Source organism: Arvicola amphibius, chromosome 7 (genome assembly GCF_903992535.2).
Source record: "Arvicola amphibius chromosome 7, mArvAmp1.2, whole genome shotgun sequence".
Lineage (NCBI taxonomy): Eukaryota > Metazoa > Chordata > Mammalia > Rodentia > Cricetidae > Arvicola > Arvicola amphibius.
The window spans coordinates 56,243,235-56,269,685 of NC_052053.1; the positions used below are offsets into that span (position 1 = coordinate 56,243,235).

General features: G+C 37.2%; 1 protein-coding gene across 13 annotated transcripts in view; it reads left to right on the top strand.

Annotated features, from left to right (window-relative positions):
- The window catches only part of Dennd1a (DENN domain containing 1A), a 533,475-nt gene that overhangs the window by 134,887 nt on the left and 372,137 nt on the right, over window positions 1-26,451 (top strand). For 9 of the 13 annotated variants that reach the window (XM_038335860.2, XM_038335849.2, XM_038335850.2 and 6 more), the window contains one exon: window positions 3,683-3,726. The exons of 2 other annotated variants lie outside the window; for them this stretch is intronic. In XM_038335860.2, the coding sequence (XP_038191788.1) occupies window positions 3,683-3,726 (44 nt within the window). Of the gene's footprint in view, window positions 1-3,682; window positions 3,727-25,699; window positions 25,720-26,451 lie in introns of those variants that run through there. 2 more of the 13 variants (XM_038335858.2, XM_038335857.2) reach the window with 2 other exon arrangements.

Below are 26,451 nucleotides of genomic sequence, written 5' to 3' on the forward strand. Positions count from 1 at the left end.
TTCGCTTAACTGCAGGGTGCTATGTTTTGTATGTACCATGCTGAAGCTGTTAGTAAGGAGGGTGCTGTGTTGCTTGAGAAAATAGACTGTCTTTGGACCTTTTTAACTCACATTTTCCAATTTCAGTATTTTGGTGGCATTATGGCATCCTGATCAATTCAATGTGAAAAAAAAGATTACAGCTTCTTGTACAAAATAGATGTTTTAAGATAATTCGAATAAATTTTTGCAGTCTCTGTCTTAAGTTTTACAAAATAGCTTTCATAGTTTTATTGACTATCAGACTGAATCTTTGAATTAATTGAATGGAACTTTATAGATTAGACGTGGTCTAATTTTTTTAAGCATTGCCTTAAAAAAAGTAATGTTTTAGAGAATGTTAAGGACTCATGAAGTTTGCTTTTTGTAAACCTCTGAGACTGTAAAGAAAACCAAGCAAAAGTCTCATGCTTGAATTGTAGTAAACAATAGTGAATGTTTTGTCCTGGAACATTGTTCTGTTAAAATCTGAGACTCTCCTTGGGCGTTTATCCTGCCAACAATTGAAGCGGTGTTTACTATAATGTACTTGGGGTAGCCTTTTTTACTTGCTGGCATAGTCATCTTTACTTTCAGCGTTCCAAACTGGATTCATCTCTTCCATTTATTTTCTTTTTTCTTTCTTTCTTTTTTTTTTTTTTTTGGTTTTTTTTTTTTTTTTGGTTTTTCGAGACAGAGTTTCTCTGTGGCTTTGGAGCCTGTCCTGGAACTAGCTCTTGTAGACCAGGCTGGCCTCGAACTCACAGAGATCCGTCTGCCTCTGCCTCCCGAGTGCTGGGATTAAAGGCGTGCGCCACCACCGCCCGGCCTCTTCCATTTATTTTCTTAATTCTTCTATATTGTATATATGAAAAAAATTATTGAAAATACTATTTTAAAGCAATGGGTTTTTAATTACTCTGGTTTCTTATTAATAGAAGTTTTAAAAAGAGATTTAAAACTTTGTACCACACAATAGCAAAGTTTGAAGAATAAACCACAAATTTTGATTTTTAGCGTTTATCCCTTCACAAAATGGTGCCACAAAAATAAGTCCTGTGTCTTTTATTTCTGCTGGTATTTTGATAGAAGGTGTGCTATTAAGAATCCAATATAAAGTCATATATATGGTTAAAGAGTATGTTAATCACATGGCATTTGGGAGAAAAGGAGCAAGTTGTGAGTGATTCTGGCTTTCCCACTGTCTGGTTCGTTGTGCCTCTCAGTATCTTAGAGATGCTGCTTTTGAGTTTGTTTCTATCAGATAATTTTATATGTTTCAGGAATGATAGTCACTGTGCTTTTTTTAGCTTTGCTACCCACCAGGTTTGTTAGGCTGTCTGTCATACCTTGCTACTAACTTTTCTTTGTTTGGCCCCATACAGTTTGAACATGTGTGGATCTGAAATGCTCTAACATCAGATGTTGGCATTTTGGCAAGAATGTTTAGCTCATGAAGTCTTTGTAAATATTTCTAAAATATGAAAACCTCACAAATCTTTAACACTCGGTCCCAAGCATTTTGGATAAAAGAGGTACTATCCCTATCTTGACTGCCAGTTATTGCCTTCTGGCCACTTGTCTCTGGAGAGCCGAGTCCTTGTATAGTTCAAGCCAGCAGGCCAAAGACAGGCAACACCTTTTCTCTCTGGCTCAGAAGGGTGGCCCTCAGTGGTGCTGCAGAGAGAGCATTACTCTAGAACTCCCCAGGTCTCAATATAGACACGTCATTAGTCACTTCTCAGAAGGTGAAGGTAAAGAGATAAGGTGATTTCCACTTGTCTTTTTTTAAAATTTATTTTATTATTTCTTTTAAGATTATATTTAGTTACATCATTTTCTCATTCCCTTTCCTTCCTACAAATTCTCCCATATATCTTTTCTTGATATCTTTCAAATTCATGGTTGTTGTATGCGTATGTGGATATGAATATACATGTACATTCCTGATACCTGCTCAGTCTGTAAAATGTTACCTGTTCGTGTGTTTTCAGGCTTACCCTTTAGGACTGCACAACCAGTTCCTGTGCTCTTCCTGTGGAAGATCATTTATCCCACTCCCAGTGTTCTTTAGTCATGTGCAATTCTTTGTGTAGGATTGAGGCTTTGTGGTTTTTCCCCCATCCACTTTGTCATGTCTACGGTTGTTGTCTGTGCTTAGCTCATGTTTAGGTAGTCATGTTGGTGAGACTGTTTGAGTGTAATTACTAGGAGACTATCTCACAAGAAACTCCTTGATTCTCTGGATCTTGCAATCTTTCTGCCCCTTCTCTACAATGTTCCTTTAGTCTTAGGTGTGGGAGTTGTTTCCATTGGGACTGGGACCCACAACTCTGCATTTTGATTGGTTGTGGTTTTCCATAATAGTAGCCATCTGTTGGAAAGCTAAGCACAGAACACCCAAAGAACCAAAAACAATCTTTATTATGTATCACCTATATGGGGAACAATATTTTTGGTATTTGTGAATATTTCTGTTCCTTGCAATAATCTTAGATTTTAAAAATGTGTCCAATAGCTTTCATGATTTTTAAACAGATATTTCAGAAATTTAAAGGTAGTAAGTTTAGTTCCCTCACCTCTTTTTGGTCTGTTTTCACTGAAGAATTAATTGTGACTTGAAAGATTTGAACCTTTACGAGGATTTCTGTTCACAGAGAAGCCAGTTGGCGGTTTAGTGTAGCTGTTAAAGACACATAAGAAAAACAAGCAGTGTACCGTGAGATACTGTTAGAAGGAAACTTTTTTTTTTGCATTGATACATGATTTCCCAAATATATGGTATTCTGACCCGTCATCTCTGCAGCATTATCTCTGAGGAGCCAAATCTTTTTTTTTATTGAAAAGATTACTTGCTTTCCTATTGGCTGTAGTTTAGGTATTTATTTATTTATTTATTTATTTATTTATTACTTAGAACATGTCTATATTGACTTACAGATATAACATCTTGCAATTATGATTTAAACATTAAGTGACCCCCCCATACTACAGAGGTGATCAGAAAAGCTGTTTTCACTTTTGTATTTTTATAGTTTCTATACAAACCTAATTATGTCAAGGTAAGAATCATTTCATATAATACTTGATTTTTTTTTTAAACTAACGAACCAGACCAAAAGTACTGGTTTGCTCTGAAGGAAACTTCCTTTAGTTGTAGCTTTGTTTTCATAAGCACTTGGGGAAAGCTATGTTTTATTTTCTGAAGTGCTGACTTTTACATTTGTTTCTTGAAAGAATTCCACCCTTGCTGTCCCTTTCTCCCTGGTCTGTGTCTGGTACTTAGGCTGATCAGGCCAACATTCGTAATGATGAAAAAAAGGCTGCTGATTAGAGAAGAAAAGTCAAGCAGGTTTAAGACTCATTTTCTTTGGAAAAGTATATTGAGGGCAGCTTGCAGCTGGCAAGATTTTTATATTAGGTAATAGTTCTAAAGTTAACAGTAGCATCAGGCCTTTAAATCTTTTCTTTTTTGTATTTCTGGAGGAGGGCAATGGGAGTGCCTTGCTGAGGCCTTCCTTGTGCTCATCAACATAGCAGCCTCAGCTGCCCCCTTGGATCCCCTGCCAGGGCTGCTATCATCTTCTGATCAAATATTAATGTGTGATCCTCTGCTTGCTCACTAATCCAAAGCCAATTAATATTATCTGTCAATTATTTACAGATCCTGAGGTGCAGAGGCAATTCCCAGAGGACTACAGTGACCAGGTTTGGAATGCGTAATTAATTTTTTACATGACAAAATTTATTTCAGAGTTGTTCAACATATTATTACTGTTCTCTTTACTGAAAGAGATAAATGAAATTTAGAAAGGAATAGAAGTGGTAATTAGGAACCAGAGACAAAATATAAAGCACAGTGAAGTAGGATTGAAAATATTAATGCTAAATTTGGAGTGTTTCCTCCAGAGGGCTATGCACAACAGCTAAGCAAGAGATTCCACTTTAGGTGCGTCATTGCCTGTGGGTCAATAGGAAATTCTTTCTGAGATGCCTGTGAACTGATGATTTATTTTTAAAATATACTTTTTAAGGAGTCAAGCAGTCTGACCAAAAAGGGAAGGAGCCTTTTAACATTACCATGGAATTTGCAGTGCAGGTGACACTACTGTTGTCACCTTGGAGTAAAGCAGGTACTTTCAGGGAGAAAGTGGCTTTGACCATGGTAGGGAGTGCTAAGGCTGCTTGGGTAGTCCCATCATCTTTCAAATTTCCAGCACTCCATGAACAATGGCACAACATTGTTGAAGTTCTCATGTCAGTCTACTCTATAGTTGGTTCCAGGTTATATGTTGAAGCTCCATTTTACACCCCAAGGAATACTGAAGACACTTTGTGGCTTTATTTGACTCATTACATTTTTAGTTTAAGTTTTCAGTTTGCATAGTTTTTAAATAATCAAAAAGCATCTTTACAACAATGCTATTACTTTTTATCTTTTACAGCTTTATAAAACCTTTCACACATGGAATATTGTGCACAAAGCATGCTCCTGATGTATTCATTCAAAGTTTTTGTTACAAGTCCTTGAGTGAGGGTAAATATAATGAAAAGAAACACGCAAGGCAGTGGTAGCATCTTTGTATTGTGGCCTGTCATAGAGAGAGTTAGGAGTCTAATATGTCCTTTTGAAACAGGGGTGACAGTGTATCCAGCAATACAAAATAAGCAGCGTAATGACATGCTTTGTAACAAGGTGTTAGGATATAAGAATCTGGGAGAGTTGGTCAGGTTTGTTTTGTGTTGACCTCAAGATTACAATAAGATTTAAAAATAAATTAAAATCTTACCTTACTTATCGTTGTCATCTACTAGTTGAGTTAATTTTTATCATGTTTTAAGTTGCTATGAGATTAAGTCCTTTCAATTAAACAATATAATCTGAAGATTATATGATTTTAAGAAAATTTCTGATCATCTTTCTTTAAGTAATATCTATAGGATGAAAAACTGTTGCTTGTAATTTACTGATGGTCATAGCTCTTAAGGAAATAAGTATTCTCTTAAATCTTTTTAAGTAGGTAAATAACCTTTGTGATCTGCTGACCTGAATAATCTAGGGAGGTACAGTTCTTTAGGAGAAAACCTGGAACAGCATGGTTACCATCTGGGTCTAGTCCTTCAGACAGAGGTCTCTACTAACGCCAAAACAGAGACATGAGTTTTATAGTATATAACTTCAGAAACTGCATAGGTAAGAAGTTTGTAATAAAGCTCTAGAAAGTAGAGCTAAGGCAAAAATAAAATTTAAGAAGCATAAAGAAAATATAAACCATTCTGGTATTTTACTACTCAGAAGAAACTGCTGGAACAATCTGGAGTTTTAGTATCTATGTTCTTTTCTTCCTAGTACATGTGTGTATTCATGTGTTTGAGGAGGGTGTATGTACATGTATATGTGTATCCACAGAAAAATCTAGACTGTTTTATGCACTCTCATCGCATGTGGAGTCCAGTTGATTAAGATGGCCTTACATACATTTTCTCTGTCAAAGTTCGAGTGATTAAAATTATAGTAGGTAGTTATGAAGTAGCAGCTGTAGTTATTGTAAAGTTGCTCACAGGATAGAGGTATTTGTTTCTTTGTTTGGAGGAGTGACACAGTGCTGAAATTTGAGAACCAAACTTTGGGCTCAAGGAAAACCTATCAGAATGTACACAATACAGTTTTATTTAGCATCTCCTCAAATATAAGATATATAATTTTTGTTCTTGATCCCAAACAACTCAGGAAATGAGATATGAAAAATCTACTTGATTTTTGAAGATAGTTTTCCAATTTCCAAAAATGTACTTGAGAATCATATCTACTATGAAAGAGAATGAAGAAATAAATAATAATTATTTATAATATTTATAATTAATAATAATAATTAAGAAAGAAATGCTTATTTCTTAATTTTTGTTTAAAATAATTTTTAATTCTGATTTCATAGGCTTTTTTCATGTTGTCATTTGTTTGAATAAACCAGATCATCTGTCTTTCCCAGATATATATTTCCTGTATACCATTATAAGAGATTCTTAGGAATATTTCTATTTTTGTGAAAGCATTAAGTACAGTATTTCAAATATTAAAACATTTATGATGTGGTCCTTAAGGAATATTTAAGATAATTGGCCACCCAATATAACAGTTATCACTGTGTGGGTGTGAACACCCCTGTTCTCTCCCCCATAACCTCTCCGTTCGATTTTTACTCCTCGTTCACCTAAACTGCCAGAGCTTGTTTTTACATATAGTGTATTTCCCATGTACCGCACACTTGATCAGAGACACTGGCTGATGCTAGATGTTTTATTCTGTGTGTTCTTTGTACCTTACAGTAAAAGAATCTGTCACAAATTATTGTGCCTCACTGCTTTAGAAACTGAGAAAAAAGGGAGGTTAGATTGACATCTGTGGCTGAATAATGATGACCAGCCTTTTGGCTCTCCTTGAGCCACAAAGCTAGCACTGCCTTTAGAGTGGAAAAAGAAGTAAGAAGAAAGGGGAGGATAAAAGAGAGTTACAAATCTGTGCTCTCAGAGATGTATTACTGTTGGGCCAGTTGTCTGCATGGTATGATAATCCATTTTGATCTTCTCTGTCTTAATTGTCTGCTAAAGACAAACGGGCAGTAAAAGTTCATCAGTTTCATCTTTTTGCTTCTCGTTTAGAAGCGGAATAAATGATCCATCACTACAGAGGAAGCCTTTCTTTCTGTCACAGAAGTAATGCAGACCCAACACGTTTTATTAAAATGTTTCCCCTCATTATTTCAGTCTTCTCAGCTCTGATAGATCTTACTGTTTCATAAAAAATGTAATCTGAAATGTAAATAAGGGTCTTGATACAGAAAGAAGTAATGAGCAGCCTGAGCCACATTTTAGGGCTCTTGGTTGTAATTACTGACAGAGTGGTTTCTCTGTGCCCCGTTTTCCCTCCTTAAGTTGTCTGTGACACAGTCAGACCACAGTGACATCTATGGTTTAAACCATTAAGTCAGTGTAGCACTCAATAGTTCATCAAAATCTAGTGAGCCTAGAAGTATAGGCTTTGTTAATTCCTGGAAGATGCACAGTGCATTTTTAAAAAGCAAAATAAACAATAAAACGGGAAAAGCAAGGGCTTTTCAGAGTTCACACTGCTTACTTATCTGCTTTTGTTTAAAGCTTAACTAGTTTAAATACTAAAACACCAGCAGTTCTGACCAGCAGTAGGGTTCTGACTTGAAAGGATCTTGTACTTCTGGAAAAAATAATCTTCTAATAGCTTATGTATGAGATGAAAAAGAAATTCTTTGACTCATAGGTATATAATGAAATCAGCAGTTTTTAATAGTTAAAGGTTATGAAATTGAAGGTGGATTTTGAATTACTTTGGATTATGGGAAAAACCTATTCTTTTGAGCCTCCAACAATAAGCAGTAGAAAATTCCTGTTACAGTGCAGAAGCACAATAGTAATGCAGTCCTCTCATTCTCAAAGATAGCATGCTAGTCTGACACTGGAAATAAGAAAAAACATGACTGTCTTTGACTCACAAATAAAACCATAGTTCTGTAGTCAGCTCGGTGTACTATGTCATTTTGTTTACTCTGTTTATTCATAATTATGGGAATAATTTGTAAAACTTTGTTAGTACCATTTTAATGAATACTAATTGAATTAAGGGAAAATGATAGCTAAACTTATATGTTTGTAAATGATACTACTCCCATCAAAAGCCAATTATTGGTTTTAAAACAATAGGCATTTTTCAGATTAATAATTGGTAGTAATTATGTATGGCATAGAATAATATGAAATAAAGGCATAGTAACCTATCAGATACTTCCTTAAATAGCATTGTACTGTATCAAGTGAAACAGGTATTATACATGATTTTAAAGCATACTGGTCATAATGTAATTCTTACATTAAAACATGTAGAATTATTAATTTGTTCTCATAATTGTACTTTTATAGCTCATTTGTTCTAAGAGTGGCTGTTAGAGTTGAGGGTACTAGAAGTTATTTCTTCAAATGCTCATTGTATATTTTGATAAAATAGTGTCTTAGTGACCTGGAAAGAGGGGTCTGTGTATGTGTACCCACCCCCATATACAGAGATTGCTATTAGAATCACAGGTCATTTTTCTTTCCGCTGGCACTGAAACACAGGTTATAATGAATCCAACAATTTTTATGCATTTATAAAAACTATAAAAATTTTATGGAAATCTTTATATAGAAACTAACAGCGTTTCTTGTACAAATGTATGTGAGCCATGTAGAAACATGGTGCATTGGGAAAAATTAAAAAGTGCTCTTTTGTGGTTTCACATGGCCTATATGATTTCAGAATTTCACCATAGTCAATTAAGCAAATTTAAAAAAATAAACATCAGCTTGATACTAAAAACGAATGCAAATATGTTGCATACTCTGGGCTAATTGTGATGGAAATAATCTTCTTTGGGTAATATGTAATTGTTTGAATATGGGTTTTGTGCTTGTGTTGCAGATATGCTCTGAAGAAACATTTTCTAAGTTTCTTGTTATTCACGGATAACTTTGGTAAATTGATTAAAAGATTCTGATTAGAGAGACAGTAGAGATTATAAGTGGACATTCATTATATTGGGTAGTGGTGTCTCATGCCTTTAATCCCAGCACTCAGGAGGCAGAGCAGGCAGATCTCTGTGAATTTGAGACCAACCTGGTCTACAGAGCTAGTTCCAGGACAGCTAGGACTACACAAAGAAACCCTGCCTCAAAAAAAAAAATAAAAAACTAACAAATAAACAAATAATGAACTAATGAGCATTGCTACTTGCCTACTGATGATTTCTTCATTTTAAAAAAATAATTTATTTTTACTGATTTTTTTTGGAATCTCACATCATGTGCTCCGATTTTGCTCAACTCACAGTCTTCCCATGTCCATCCCTCTCCTGTGACTCCCCCTTCGAAAACAAACAAACAAAAGTCCATTTTGTGTTGTCCAAGTATTCACTATAGCGTGGTCAGATTTCTAGTAGCCATATCCCCAAGGAAGGATGAGTCTTCCTCGTCTGCATCAGTGCCAGAAAAGCCTTCAGCTGAGGAAAGCCATTAGATGGTCTGAATGGGGTGGAGTTGGGTGGGACTGGCTCTCTCCCACCCATGCTGCTTCAGGCCTCGTTGGGACCATGGTTATCTGCATGTACTTCAATGGTAATGTAGGTTGCAGATATCTGCTGGACCACTGACCCACTCATGACTCTCAGTGGCTGCATGGATCACGAGCCTCAACATGGTCTCAGGTGGTGGTTGCACAGGCCACTCACTTCAGCATGGCTCCCTGAGGCAGCAAAGCAGAGGCACAACAGAGGTATCACTGAGGCATCAACGGAGGCATAGACTGTATACGGGATCACAAGCTTCATTGTGGCCTGGGGCAGCAGCTTGGACCACCAACACCAACATGGCCTCTGGTGGTATTGCAGGCCATGGTGGTTCTTGAGGCCCAGTCCAGAAAAGAACCCATCATCATCTCTGGCTTCCTTTATTACCCAGAACCAGGGGAGTCCCAAGACCTCATTACAGGTTAGGGGGCTGAATCTGTACCTGCTGACGCTCCAGGCTGTTGTACATTATACTGCCAACCCTACTGGTTTGACAATGACAGCTTGTAGACCTCAGTCCACTCTCTTACCTGTCACCTCTATCACATCTCTGACCCTCCTTTTATCCCTAGCCCATACACTGCTCCCTTTTTCTATCTTTCCCACCTCTCCATCACATATTTGTTCCTTTAGTGTCTCTGGCTGGCCTGGGCTGGCCTTCATTCTCTTGATGTGGCCCAATGTATGAAAAGTTTCATGTTACTTTCTAATATTGATAAACTAGAGACTAAACATTCTGTTGCAGAATTTATTAATGTATTATATTTGATCTCTTCCTGTTATCAGGCAGGAATCATGAAGAGTGTACCTTATCTATTACAGTCATAAGTAGAGGTCCAGATTGGGATTTAGGCTTTGTGACTCACACAGAGAAAAAGGAATTGATTGGGACATGAGAAATACCCCATTTCTCTTGAAATTTTGGAGCTGTCTTGCTTTTGAAGTTCTTCTCCAGACTGGATTACGCTCTAGTCCACTGCTGTAGTCGATTCAGATTTGGTTTATTTTGCATAGTGAGTTGCATGTAATTTTGGAAACTTTTTTTTAAAACAGCATACACAGTATGACTTTTAATTCTGACATTATAAAACAAAATTAATTCTTGTTAATCCGCCCTCCTGTATTCATGCCCCCCACCCTTCCGCATGTTCTCCTTTCCCTCCATGGCCTCCTTTTCGCTTTTGAAATCTTTTTGTTTGTCTATCTTTGGGACAGGATCTCACTGGTTGATCTTACACTTAATGAACTCAAACTATCTACATATCTACTTTCCTTGTAGGCAGGAATAGCAAGCTCTCTATGGCACTAGATACCACAGGATAGATCATATGGATTCATTTGCATTTTATTCAAAGGCTAAGTCATGATGGAGAAGATTACACTCTACATCCTAGTCTTGACACTAACGTTGCCAATAAGAGACTATACTTTCTCCCTTTTCCTCTTTATCACTATTTTTGATGGTAAAACCAGTCTAGGAGAGAGACTTAAGTTTGATTTGTACAGAAAGTGATTAGTAAGTTTGCACACCAAGGGCCAGACACTATGCCAGGAAGGTAAGAAGAAAAGAGCAATAGATTACAACAACTGTGGTCAGTAGTAAGCTATAGAAGTAACCTATGGCCAAAGTGTGTTGATATTCATTGAATGTGGCGTGGTTAGAAAATCTGGTGTTGGGAATGATGAGTGATGATGCCACCATGTAGTTACATCCCTGCCAAGAAGGATAGTCATCAAGAGTAGTTCAGAGAAGCTCAAGTGGGAAATGTTAGAGAGCTGCCCTAAAGAAATACTTTCTTTTTAGACCCATGTACATATGTGCTTTCTAAGATTGGCTGTTGGTGTATGGGGTTTTAAACTAATTGCTCTAGTTACTTTTCATGTATATTTGGCATTCTGGAAGTATGGGTAGAATTATAATTTTTGTATGCACAAATATAAATTCTTAATCCCTTCAGCCTGACCACAGACTGAATTAGACTGTAAGCCCAATAGCTCCAAAAGTGCATTGCTATAGATTTTCTTGGAGCAGAGTATCAGTACCATGATTGCACTGAGTGTGACTGTTAGGGTATTGTATTACAGCTCTCTAAATGATGTGTTGGATTAAAGATGTATGAACATACCAAGAACAAGCATCTGCTGCTCTGTTTATGATCTGTTCATTTATTTTTGTTTCTAGAGACCAAGTTTTGCCTTGTAGCCCAGGTTCTCTTGGAAGTTGTGGTTCCCTGCCTCATGCTGGAATTATAGTCATGACACCATGTAATCCTTACTTACATATTGCTATTAGAAATATACATGTTTTTGGTTTTATTTCCCCCCCCCCCCAAGAGAAACCATTAAAATGGGGTTGGATAGATGGTGTGGGAGGTCCTTCTGTCTGTGTGTTGCTTTTATTGGTTAATGAATAAAGAACTGGCTTGGCCTATAGCATGGGAGGAGAATGGTGGAGTTAGAGAGATGCCATGGTGCCATGGCCAGAGTCAGACATGCCGAAACTTTGCCAGTAAGCCACTGCCATGTGGCAATACACAGATTAATGGAGATGGGTTAAATTTATATGTAAGAGTTAGCCAATAACAAGCTAGAGCTAATGGGCCAAGCAGTGATTTAATTAACACAGTTTCTGTGTAATTATTTCCTGTCTAAGCTAGCCAGGTGGCCAGGAACCAACAAGCAGCCTGGCCCCTTTCTCCAAGAGATAGATGGCTTGATGATTAAAAGCACTGGCTGCTCTTTCAGAGGACTCAGGTTCAATACCCAGCATACATATAGCAGCTCACAGCCATCTGTAACTCTAATCCTATCCTTTGTAAGTACCAGACATCCACATGGTGCACAGATACTTATGAAGGCAAAGCACCCAAACACATAAAAAAATAAAAATAAAATAAGCGTTTAAAAATTCAAGTGTCTGAGGGTACCAGTAGATGGTTGGTCTTATTTTTAGCAAGTTACCCAATAAGATTATCAGTTAACTAGGTCTAGTTTTTGATGACTTTTAAATTTAAAATTTTTGATTACTTATATTTGTTTTGCATATACGTGCCTGTGTGGGAAGGCTAGAAGGCAACTTGTGGGAGTCAGAGTTATTCTTCCACCATATGGGTTCTGTGGATGGAGCACAGGTGGCTGCCTTGACAGTATGTATCTCTATTGGCTGCAACAATTCAATGGTCCAGCTTTTGAGAGTTATAATCTGTTTTGGTTTAGTTGCATGCTATTGGTTCCTTAAGTCTGTATTAAGTCTTCTGTGTTTTCATCCCTAAACTGCTTCTAGTCTGTTCAAGTTGTCTATTTCTTTTGCATTTATATGCTCAGCATTTCTCATGTGTATTATTTCTAATGGCCAGCAACCCAGTGACCCCAAAGTCTATCTTCTACAACAACGGTTCTCAACCTAGAGGTCGTGACCCCTTTTACAGGGGTTGCCTATGACCATCAGAAAACACAGATATTTACATTGATTCATAACAATAGCAGAATTACAGTTATGAAGTAGCAACAAAAATAATGTTGTGATGGGGAGGTCACTATAATATGAGGAACTCTATTAAAGGGCACACTATCAGGAAAGTTGAGAACCACTGGTCCATAAAATGGCTATATATAGTGTTCTAAAGTCTACATCAGATCACACCGCTCCTGTGTGTAAAATTCTCCATTATCATTTTCTCCCTACTATTTGTTTGTTTGAGTTACCATCTGTGTGTAGCCCAAACTAGCCTTGAACTTTAAGTTCTGGGATTGCAGAGCATGTGCTTCAATGCTCGTATTCTGTAGTTGGATCTCTTGGTGGTTGCTGATACTTTCAGGAGGTATTTCTAAACTTGAAGATTAGTCAAGTATTTGTCCTTGATTTGTCCTTGTCTACTATTATTATCTCTAATAATACATAGATGTATACTTTCTTAAATTGATTTTTATTGAGCTTTACATTTGTCTCTGCTCCCCTGCCTGCCTCCCCCCTCCCTCCTTCAACCCTCCTGCAAGGTCCCCATGCTTCCAATTTACTCAGGAGATCTTCTCTTTTTCTACTTCCCATGTAAGTCACTCTTAGTATCCTCATTGTAGTCTAAGTTCTCTGGGATTGTGGTTTTTAGGCAGGTTTTCTTTGCTTTATGTTTAAAAACCACCTATGAGTGAGTATATGTGATAATTGTCTTTCTTTGGGTTACTTCACTCAAAATAATGTTTTCTAGCTCCATCCATCTTCCTGCAAAATTCAATGTCGTTATTTTTTTTTTCTGCTGTGTAGTAATCCATTGTGTAAATGTACCACATTTTCCTCATCCATTCTTTGGTCGAGGGGCATTTAGGTTGTTTTCCAGGTTCTGGCCATGAAAAACAAAGCTGCTGTGAACATAGTTGAGCACATGTCCTTGTGGCATAATTGAGCATCCTTTGGATATATACCCAAAGTGGTATTACTGGGTCTTGAGGAAGGTTGTTTCCTAATTTTCTGAGAGATCGCCACACTGACATCCAAAGGAGTTGTACCAGCTTGCATTCCCACCAGCAATGCAGAAGAGTCCCCCCCACCCCCAACCTCTCCAGCATAAGTTGTCATCAGTGTTTTTGATCTTGGCCCTTCTTACAGGTGTAAGATGGAATCTCAAGAGTTTTTTGGTTTGCATTTCTCTGATGACTAGGGATGTTGAACATTTCCTTAAGTGTCTTTCAGCCATTTTAGATTCCTCTGTTGAGAGTTCTCTGTTTAGGTCTGTTCTCCATCTTTTTTTTTTTATTGGATTATGTGTTGTTTTGGTGTCCAATTTCTTGAGTTCTTTGTATATTTTGGAGATCAGACCTCTGTCTGATGTGGGGTTAGTGAAGATCTTTTCCCATTCTGTAGGCTGTCATTTTGTCTTGTTGACCATGTTCTTTGCTTTACAGAAGCTTTTCAGTTTCAAGAGGTCCCATTTATTAATTGTTTCTCTCAGTGTCTGTGCTGCTGGGGCTATATTTAGAGAGTGGTTCCCTGTGCCAATGTGTTCAAGTGTACTTCCCACTTTTCTCTTCTAAGGTCTTTCTGTGACCATCTCTAGTTTACAAGTAAGAAAGTGAAATTTCAAAGTATAACTGGCAAAGCTACACCAAACTACATGCTCTTAATTCTCACTGTCATGCTTTTGCACTCACATAAATCATATAATTTGTGAAACCCCGCATTTCACTAACACTGGCCATAGCCATTTCTATGCCTAGAAATGTAGACTGACAAATGAGACAGACACATAGACAATAGAATGCAAGGAGTAAATGTTTTGAGTGTTCTCCAAGATGAGATCTGAATTATTAATTCAGTCAGGGCAAGTTGCTCATGCAGTGTAACATAAACTGAGCAGAAGTGTTCTGGTGTAGGAGTAAGAGAACAAAAACGAAGAAAATACCCCAACTGTAAAAACAGTTTGGGCAGAAATGCTATGAAAGAGCAGAGCATGCTGGGAAGTGGTAAAATATATATCAATCAATTTAATATAGTTCTTGAGATATAATCTTGAGATTCAGTGTATCTGGCTTTATGTTGAGGTCTTTTATCCATTTGGACTTGAGTTTTGTGCATGGTGATAGATATGGGTCTATTTTTATTTTTCTTCATTTTAATATCCAGTTATGCCTGCACCACTTGGTAAATATGCTTTCTTTTTTCCATTTGATATTTTTTGCTTCCTTGTCAAAAATCAGGTGCTCGAAGATGTTTGGATGGATATCCAGGTCTTCTATTTGGTTCCATTGGTCCTCCTGTCTGTTCTTATGCCAATAACAGGCTGTTTTCAGTACTGTAGCTCTGTAGTAGAGTTTGAAGTCAGGGATTGTGATGACTCTAGAAATTCTTTTATTGTACAAGATTGTTTTGGCTATCCTGGGATTTTTACTTTTCCATATGAAGTTGAGTACTGTTCTTTGTGAAGAATTTTGCTGGGATTTTGATGGGCATTGTGTTGAATCTGTAGATTGTTTTTGGTAAGATTGCCATTTTTACTATGTTAATTGTGCCTACCCAAGAGCATGGGAGATCTTTCTACTTTCTGGTATCTTCTTCAATTTCGTTCTTCAAAGATTTAAAGTTCTTGTCATACAAGTCTTCACTTGTTTGGTTAGCGTTACTCCAAGATATTTCATGCTATTTGTGGCTATTGTGAAGGGTGTTGATTGACTGATTTCTTCCCCAGCCCTTTTATCATCTGTGTACAGGAGGGCTACTGATTTTTTTGAGTTAATCTTGTATCCTGCTACATTGCTGAAAGTATTTATGAGTTGTAGAAGTTCCTTGGTAGAATTTTTGGGATCACTTATGTAAACTATCATATTATCAGCAAACAGTGAGAGTTTGACTTCTTCTTTTCCAATTTGTACCCCCTTGATCTCCTTTATGTTTCTTAGTGCTCTAGCTAGGACCTCAAGAACTATATTAAATTGATTGATATATATTTTTACCACTTCCCAGCATGCTTTGCTCTTTCATCTGAGATGCAACTAAAAATGTAAAAGCGTTTTAAATGGTGATGAAGGGGGTTTCAAATAGTTTAAAATTTTTATTACAGTTATAAAATCTCTATGTCAAGACTTTTGGTGAAAATCTCAGATTTTTATTAATGGATACATTTATTAATGGATCCCACCGTCCTTGTAAATGAGCATTTTTGGTTGTGTATGGTCTTTGTATTACTAGGTTACCTTTCATTTTTTTTTTTGTTTTTTTTTTGTTTTTTTTTTTTTGTTTTTTCGAGACAGGGTTTCTCTGCAGCTTTTTAGAGCCTGTGGTTACCTTTCATTTTGAAATGCTTATATGTAGGGTAAAGATTCCTCTGGCCATTATAATTTTTACTAACACCTATCAATTTCAGAATTTAAATGTCACATAAGAACGTTCAGACTGTGGGCATGGGTTTGTGAGTGGAAGTGAAAGGAAATTATAAAATTATTTTTAATTGTTTCTCTTTTGGGTGTATATGTGGTGTTGGCCTTGAAGAAAATAATATTTATCAAGGATTATATATTACTTATCAACCTTGAAAAAAAAGATGTAATGTTTCACATAGCTTTTATCCATAAAATCTTCTTTAAAACCTATTTACCTGGTAAATACTGACTTTTTTTAAACAATATGGTTTACAAGTCACTGCTTTTATATCTCTAGTTATACCTGAGAGACCTTTCCTTTTTATCATGACCCTACTTATTTTATTTTTAAAACTTAAAAAAATCATTTTACATGCACAGATGTTTTGCCTGCATGTATATCCATGTATCATGTGCTTGGTGCCCACAGAGGCCATAATAAAGTGTTAGACTTTCTGAAACTTGACTTACAGAAGATTGTGAGCCTTCATATGGGTTCTGAGAATTGGGCATGGGTCCTCTAGAAAAGTAGTCAATGCTCTTAACTTCTGAGCCATATCTCTAGCCCCTACCTTGGTCATATTTCTGTTAGAAAATTGAAGACACTTAACACTTGCCCAGTATCTTCCTTCTCCATATGGTGCTGTGGGACAATGGTCTTGTATTCTATAAAGATTTTCACCTGTATTACTTTAATAAAATGCTGATTGGCCAGTAGCCAGGCAAGAAGTATAAGTGGGGCAACCAGAACAGGAGAATTCTGAGAAGAGGAAAGGGTCAGCCTGCAGTTGTCATCCAGACACAGAGGAAACAAGATGAGAATGCATCGCTGAGGAAAGGTGCCAAGCCACGAGTCTAACACAGACAAGAATTATGGGTTAATGTAGGATGTAAGAGTTAATAAGAAACCTGAGTTAATTGGTTTAATATATATATATATGTATATATATATATATTATATAATTAATATAAGCCTCTGTATTTCTTTGGGACTGGACAACTGCAGGACTGGGCAGGACAGAAATCTCCGTCAATAAGGCAGGAAGATGGGATGCTTGCTTGCTTTATGTTCAAGGCTCTTGGACCTGGTACTGTGCATGGATGTTACAATGCAAATTTACACACACACACACACACACACACACTGAAACAGTGTTCACACTGTGATCTTTGAACTCAGAATTTGAACAAGGTCGGACAAATAACATGTTTATTAAATCCCCATGTGTTATATAGGGAAGTAAAGCATAGAGAAGGTTTTGATGCTCCCTATGGATTTGATGATGTCTGAAATTGTATGAAGTCTTAAAATACAAATAAATGTTTACATGATGAGCCCGGAGTCAGGTGATTGGAAAATAATTCTTCCATCATTCTTCCCAGTGTCTCCTCAAGACAGCTAGGTGAGATAGACATTCTTTCTTTGTCCTCCAGACAAGCTGTGGTGTCTCTCTCTCTCTCTAAGGCCCTAGTGTATCACAGCATCTAACCTAGGATCCATGAACATGAACAAAAACACACTGATTACAAAGACACACAACTGTGAAGGGGAGTAGGTTGCTTCTTCCTAGGACTCCAGCACAAATCTTTCATCCCACACTTGTAACTGGGAAGTAAGGTAGGTGACCTGGCATAGGGGATTGCTCCTGCATGCTGTAGCTATGTGTTTGAAACTGCAGAGACCAAATACTAATTAAATAAGGTGTGATATGCAGAATGTCTTCTGTTCTTCTGCCAGTCTATATGAAGCTAATTTTAGTCATGTTCAAGATTGAATTCATCTACAAGAGGATAATATCTGCATGAAATTAGTAATAGACTCATTGAACATAGGTAGGACTTTTAGTTTAAGACCCAACTCTTAGTTTTTTAAAGCTTCTCAAGAAAACAGATGACCACTGGCATGTGAGAAACCAAGTTTGGGTATGCCAATTTCATATTCAAAAGAAATTTACATGAATCTAGTTTTTAAAATTATCTATAATCCATATTCTTAGACATAAACAATAAACAATTGAAATTACTAATACCTTATTCTGACTTGGATAATCTCCATTTCTTTAATTTTTTTATGGCATGAATAAATCTTAACTTTTGAAGCTTGATTTTCTGGTAAATTCAAGTCTTTTGTTTGCCAGTTATTTTCACTGATTCTTATAGAAAGGAGCTCAGGAGCCAGGAAGAACTCATGACGAGTAGTCTGAGTGCCTAGGGCCTGGATGGGCTGAGAGTGGATTGAGTTGGAAAGTCATGTGCAGGTGGGATGCAAAAGGCCCCACACCCTCCAGTGAGTCGCAGTGTATGATCTTGAGGTCCACACTCCTTTCCAGGACTTAAGATTCCTCATGTTGTGGCCGCTGCCAGTCCACCCTCTTTTGCCAGCCATCCTCTTCCTTGTTGCTGGGTTTTCTTTAAGTTCCTATACATGTATCTCATGCTCCTGTTGTTGCTTTTACCCCTCTCTTTCTGTCCCTTTCTCATTCTTGCCTTGTGAATTTCTGCTCACCCCTAAGCCTCCCTCACACTGTCACTTTCTGAGAAGTTATTCTTGATTCAGGCCTCTGCTGTGTTGTCTATAGTTCTGTGTTCTTTTCTTTGACAGCGGCTGTGCAGTTTGAGTGAGTTATCCATGCATTCATTTCATTAGCTTTTGTCTCTCTAGATTTTATACTCTGTGTGCTCTAGGGCCACATTTTACCTGGTCTGTCTCATCCCTGGCTTCTAGCACATTGTTTGCAACTAAATGTTTGCATGTTGAAATGATGTGCTTAGGGAAACACTACTGTTTCTTTTTAAGATACTCTTAAAGCACACTTGCTTTTAGAGGTTGCTTCCCCCTCTGCCATGTTTGCAAACACTTAGAAAGGTTTCAGGGACTTTTCTTCACAAGTTATCTTGAAATCCATTAGCCACGGTGAATGTTTGAGTCTTAGTAACACAAATGAACCATCTCCCCCCAGTAAGAATTAGTGGTATTCTGAAAGCCTTTTTTACTCTGATGTAGTGAAAGATCAGAGCTGTATAGGAATGTACATGGTGAGCCTGGAGCTTTGAGGTGTTGAACTTGGAGTACCTATAGAACACAAGGCAGAATGGTGAACAGGCATGTAAAAGGAGGTTGTCCAAAACAGAGGGTTCCGTTTACTCATTTATCCAGTGAGTTTAATCGAAACTAAAGTATAGGTGGAGCAGGATGCAGAGAAGAAAAGGAAAATCCCAAGAAACAGATTTCATGCGAAGAGGTTGGAAAGGGGACCAGAAGGTAAATAGGGTCAGTAAGAAGGCCTCCCACTTTCCTCATCTAACAGAATGTTGGAAGGTAACAGTGTAGGAATGAGTGGTGAGTGGAGCCCCAGGAAAACCTCCCCTCCTCTAGTCTGCTTTCAGAAATATTACAGACAAAATGAATCTGAAGTGGAAAGAGGCTGACAAATCCAGAGGCCAAGGTATTTTTGTTTGCTTAGAAAAGTCGTGGACCTCACCTGGGGATTGTGAACCAGAGGAGTAAATGCTTCTCTTATGAGTCCAGGTCACATAACAGTTGTGAATGCTGGGTGTTGGAAAATGATCTTTCATTTTTTTTAAAGAAGTTTTAAAAAAAAAAAAAAAAAAAGCATGTACTAAACATTTGGCCATTAAGCAACAATCATGTGATTGTTGGTTCACCACAGAACCAGTGTTGTTAGCAATGGCCTTATACCTCCTGGGGTAATGGTTCTCAACCTTCCTAATGCTACAACCCTTTGATACAGTTCCTCATGTTGTCATGACCCCTCACCCCAACCATAACGTTATTTTGTTGCTACTTCAGAACTGTACTTTTGCTTCTGTTATGAATAGTAATGTAAATATCTGATATGCAGGATGTCTGATATGTGACCGCTGTGAAAGTGTCATTCGCCCCACAAAGGAGTCACGTCCCATAGTTGAGAACCACTGTCCTAGGATTCCTAGAGTTTGGGATAGTGCTGAGTCTGCGTCACTTAGTGATTTATTTCTTCCTCCTAGTCTTCCTCCTCCTCCTCTTTAGTGTTGTATGTCAGGCATCTCTCAGGTTTACACACTACAGTCAACTGGTCAGATTTTGACTAGAAAACTGGGACTTATGTTTCTGGTAGTTTGTGTGTGTGTTGTTTTGAGATAGTGTCTCATTGTGTAGCTCAGGTTTTTCTCAAGTTCTTTTGACCCTTTTTAGGGGTCATAAAAGTAGATTATGTGATAGAAAATGTAAATGTGTTCTTAAATAGCTCTTTGGGTTCTAAGTTGTTCAAGAAATTAAACATATGACAATGCAGTTCCAGAACAGCTCCAGTACTTTAGGGCTTTTATTTGAAGTGGTGATGTAAGCTAGTGACTGGTGAGAATGCACCGTGATAAGTGAGACGCTTGCAGCTGCCTCGTGTGACTTTACAGTAACTAAGAGGAGTTTACGGACTGTATGGAGTCACAAAAGAGTTCTAGAAAATGTTCAAGCCTATGCTGGTCTCAGGCTCCCATAGGTGAATGCTAGTTTATGTTGGAACTGTATAAATAAAACGTGTGTGAGGTTGAATTATTTTTTCCTTACATTTTGTTAGCCTTCTGAAGAGATTTTTTTTTTAAGATTAAATGTTGAATATTAGATTTTAGGAAATCACTTACACATTTTTTTTTATTTTGTTAGTGTTTCATATCACCTGCTTTTTGTTTCTGTAGTGTGGGGACACCATCAGTCTGCTCTAATTTTAAGTTTTCTCAGTCCTGACTCCTCCTGACCTCCTTTCATAACTTGTAAGTTGTGAGAAATATTAGTTCTGATATAGAGATGACCAAGCATTGGAAGCCTGTCTAATCAATTGCCAAATAATACTCTTTTCAAAGCATGTCTGATATTTATACTTTGATTCCCATTCTTTGCTTGCAGTGTTTGTTGATGGTGCTATCATTCCCCTGCCCTGGATAAATAAAGGCTACTATTTTCTTTTCAACATTTTCAACTATTATCTTCATGCAAGAGCTAGTAAGTGGAGGTTAGGTGAATTACCAAACCGTGATCCTGTCCATCAGAAGAAGCCTTGATTAACATGCCTTGTTAACTGATGGATTCAGTTCCATACTGGCAGTACTAGAATCATTTGTATAAACCAAGCAGTACAGATTCCTTATTTTAGCATTAAGACTTACAAAGGCCTTTTTAGCAGCCTTTAATTTTGTACTTATGTATGTGACATAGCCTGTGGCTGTGATAGCTACTGTGAATCTGCAGTTGTTTGGGGATGAAAGGAGGAGGCAGCTGGAAACTCAGTAGCTACATCTAGCTGTCTACCTAGAGAAGGCCTTGATTTCAAGTTTATCTAAACAAGCTCGACTAATCCCAACTATCTAGGGGGATCCACTGTCAAAACAAGCAGCGTGGCCCTGAGGCAAACACAGCCATACAGAAATGAAGGCTGGGGCTTCCAATACTCTGATGACTGCATACTGGAGGCTTTTTTCCCCCCTGAAAGAGGGTAAGAGAGGTAGAATTTGCATAATGCCTTTTCATTGGAAACTTTTGGAAAGCTGACAGACCCCCAGCTTATAGATCTGTAACCACAATACACGTCTATAGGAGAATCCTTGAATGACCTAACCATATTGAAAGGAAATATAAAAGCGTCCAAGTATAGCCAAGTGAGAGAGGAAAAGAGGCCGATGCATTGTCTAACATCTGCTGCACTTCTCGTTAGTTTTGTTCTTTGCTATTCTATGTGGACTTTGGAGAAGCCTAAGACAGCCTAACATGAATCCTATAATCTTCCTTCTGAATATTTATGTAGTGTGCCAGCTTCTAAGCTGTCCTTTGCGTTTTCCTACTTCCCCCTCATTTTCATGCTCTCAAATGAGGCCAACATTTCAAAAGCTAAATAAATGTTTGTGAATGTTTATAAAAGATTTGCATAAATTTGTCCTTGTCTGACAAAGATCACTTTTTTCTTATGCCAGTTCTGAAAAAAAATTTTTTAAAGGGTTTTGGTGCTTGTCTTGACAACAAAGTCCCGCATCCCAGAACAATGATTGCTGATTAGGTGGGTATGCAATTATGGCTGAATGGGCTTTCAAGATACTGGGTTAAAAGACCCATCATCTGAAGGCTGAATTATAGAATTTAAAAAATGGTATCAGAGGTACACATTTAAATCAATTTTTATGGTACCATATCATTAGATAAGACAAAAGAGTTCTTACAAGTTAAAAGTAAACCGCCCATGGTTTAAGAAATTGTCCTATATAAATTTTAATAATTAGAATGTTTCATTAACTCAGAATATCACCTCCTATGTTTGAACATGTTTAAAAATTACCTGTAGACATTTAGGTATTTTTTGGAGACTGTAAATCTCCCAGCAGTATATATGAATATGGTTACTGGGGCACTGATCAGAGGGAGTTAATAGGTAGTCTTTTATGACATCTGAATGCTCAGTCATACCTTGAGAAAATAAAACTCTATGAAATATGTGTCAGGGCTTAATTATAGGACACACACACACACACACACACACACACACACACATACACACACACAGAGCACCCAGACACTTGTGCCACCAATGTGTTTCCTGAACTCATTTATCCTTTAAAATTAGAATGGATTTTGAGAGGTGGCAGGGGAAGTTGCGGGAGAGGCGCTAATTTAGTTCCAAGACATTGGAAGATTGGCAGCAGAGAGAGATAACAGCCATCTCTGTTCATCTTTTGGTTGTATTGGTTTAGAGGTTTAAGTTGTCATTAAGGCACAAACTAGAGCCACTTCTCTGACACAGTTTTTATCACATCTGCTAGGCTTGTGTCCCAAGAGGAGACGTGGGGAGCAGTGAATTCAGCATGGACCCATTATCGACTGCTTTTTCGTGTGTTGTAAAAGGAGTGAGACCTCAGGGAGGCTTGGAGCCTCCTCCCGTGTAATGTCCAAGTCAGATTTGAAGGACTGGTGGCAGGAAAGCTTTGGCCTTGGGGTGTGAATTCTAAGAAATAGAGGCACAATTAAGTTTAAAAAATTCAAGGACTTGGAGCTTGATAATGAAAGATTTTTTTTCCTCGACTAATGTGAGGAGAAAAGATGCCCATCTGTGCACATTTTTGTGTGCATTTAAAATATTTAAAAGCCAACAGCTTTTAATACGCTTACAAAATAGTATTTTTATCAGTACTCTATGCTTACAAAATAGTATTTTTATCAGTATTCTATTTTTCCCTTCTTCTTCCTCTTTCTCTTCCTCCTCTTCCTCTTCACCCTCATTTTTCCCTCCTTCCCCCTCTCCATAGTATTTTCCTAAGGGCAGATGACTTCTTGAGGGAAATTGTGTTTTCAGTTTTACTTTAGGAACCCTTTGGTATGTGCTGACTTGAAGGCTCTGTGTCCCTTTTAGAAATATTGGTAACACACATGCTCAGATAACAATATAAAATGATCTAGGTAAAAACAATTTAGAGGGGGAACATGAAGTCTAAGGAACCACACTACTGATGTCACTAAATATTAATTGTATGAAATGGTAACCAAATCATTCATTCACTTTGGAAGTATTTGAAACCAACCTTAAGAATTGTATTGGCATTCAACTCTTTGCCATGAGGTTTAATGTTTATCAGATAAAATATTGTAATAGAGGACCCATTATAATATTGTGACCATGAAATAGCTTGTCTGTAGGGAACTATTCTGAAGAGAGGAAAGGACACAAAAATGATACACCAAATTTGTTAAAAAGTAAAAAGAAAAAACAAGATTTTGTATTTCTACTTTGGACTTGAGAGGGCATAGAGTTAATGTGTAAAAGTGTTTTTTGTTGTTGTTAGTGTTTTTGTTTTGTCTTTTGAGACACGGTTTCTCTCCGAAACAGTCCTGGCTATCCTGGAACTTATTTTGTAGACCAGGCTAGCCTCAAACTCACAGAGATCTGCTTACCTCTTCCTCCTGAATGCTGGTATTAAAGGCATACACTATCGCCTGGCTCAAAAGTGGTTCTTGAATTAGGTCTTTGGCTGTTGGAACTTTCCTTTGTTGTAATTAAAAGTCCTTGATGACTTAATAGAAAGTTAATGTTTGTTGGGAATGTTGGAAAGGTCTTTTTGTGGTTGATTGCTTACCTGGCATGCCCAAGGCTCTGGGTTTGGTCCCAGCATGACTTTAAAAAAAAATAAGGTTCTATGAAAAAAATTGATATGATATACTTATAGAGTATGATGAATTTACTTGTTTGTAATGTTATCTTTTAATTGCCACATTGATTCTAAATATTAGGTATAATTAAAATTACTATAATTATGTGCACAACTAAAAATTAAAATTCATAGAAAGTAAGCTGAGAGTAAATATTGAATATTCCTAAAAGAAAAAGTAGCAGAAAGTGTGCTTGAGTAGTACTGTTCAAAAATTGACCTGTCTTTTCTGGTCAGCGTTGAAAGGCCATTCTGTAAAACCCTTTATTCAACGCCTCTTTTTCTTATTGGGAGAGGGGAAAAAAGAGATTTCAACCATGATATGGATCTTGAATTTAATTAATTTAATTTAATAAATTAAAAATTTATTTACTGATTTCACATTTAGGAAACTTCTGATTAAAATCCTTGAACTTGATGTAAATTAAGCTTCCAGGAACTTCTGCTTTACTCTTCTTAATTGTAAACACTAGAAACCTTTATTAGCTTCCCTAGGATTCCCTAGATTTAACTTGAAATGGCTTAAAGTACAAATTTTGTTTCTTTTTGTATGTTTGAATTGTCTTTGTTCTGTACCTTTCAACCTGTGTTTTGTGATCACTGGCCAAAGGATTTTCTTTCACGTCAGTGGTACTGTTCTTACTTTCAGAGGTTGGGGTTAGCTTTTCCTCCTGCCACTAAACAAACAAAAAATTAGAAGTAGATAAATAAATAAAATAGTATGTTAGGAATTTGTGCTTCTTTTTCTCACATACCCACAATTTTGAAATGAATAAATAAATTAGATATAAAAAAAACCCAGGGAATATTTTTCCATTGGCTTCCCTCTTTACCTTAATTAATTTCCCCCCACCTCTATTGACTGTCCTCCTCTTCTCCATCTCCCCCTCCTCCAGCTGCTCTCCTCTCTTTTACTCCCATCTCCCTCTGTCTGTTTTCCCACTGACTGTTTTCTTCTCCATCTCCCTGCCCCCAAAGGAAAATTATCAAGTACTCTGTCAGCTTTTAGAATGCACTAAAAGGCTAATTGTAATTTTGCATATTTTAAAGTATATTCATTTATTCATAATATTTCTTAGATTTTTTTTACACCCCCCAACTTTGAATTATGAAGACTCTGCCTCATCTCTCAGTGTTCTGAACTTTCAGGAGACACTATAAAGTGAGCTTTACTTTTATCCTTCAGATGACACTTATTTGTGCGGATGCATGTCTATGTCTGACTGCTGTTTTCATCTGTCATTGAAGCAGTGAAAACAAAGTGTTTGACTTAGCAAAGGATGTTTGTTGTAGGATTACCTGCACCCCTTCTTCAAGGCCAAGATTTAGAGTGACACAGTCAAACCTTCTCTTGATTAACAGGCCTAGATAAAGTCATTAAATTTAGTCTTCAAAGTTTTATTCCCAGATAGTACTCTATACTTGGCATTATAGATATAAAACTTGGTTGCATTTTAAAGAAAATATCTCAGTGCTGGAATTATTCCCTCTTTCTTCACAGTGGGGAAAATTCCCTTGATGGACTTTCTAGGCAGAGGTAAGACTTTCTACTAAGTAAGATGAACCTAGAGTGGACCAAGGTGAACCTTGAGTTCATTTCTGACTTCTTTTGTTTCATCTTGCCTTGGCTGTTGTCTCCTGGTGGGCAGGCTTTGTGGCTGCTTCTTTCCTATTCCTGTACAGCTGGCTATTTAATATATGCATAACTGAAAAGATTGTGTGGCTATCCCCCTTTTTACTCCCTCCTCCCCAGTTTCTATTTCTTCCCACATGAAATATCATATATTTGTTAGAAGGAAGAAAAGCATTTTGGAAATTGCCTGTTTCATAAATTGTCTGCTGACACAAAGGGATTGAATGCTGTATTTTTGCCTCATTTATTTTGAAAACTTTGCTACCAAACTCACCTTAGTCAATGAGCTCTGTGTTGTCTCCAATAAGTTATGTGTTGGATATATTGATTGGGAGGGATTTTAGAAAACCCATCTGGGATTTATAATGTCAGCAGTGTTTTGATTATGAAAAGAGTTGGAACCTGGGGACATGGAACCAGGTGGCGAATGTCCTAAAGCCAGTGGTGACATGGTGGACTGGTTCCCTCCTGGGATCTAGTTCACGCCCCGCACTTTAACTGCAGTGACTGGATACTATAGACTCACTTTTTTTTTCTCATTAAAATTAAAAAAAAAAAAGACTGTACATAAAAAGATTTGTGAAAATATAAACTTGGGAATTGATCTAGAGAACTGGCACACATTCCTCCCAACCC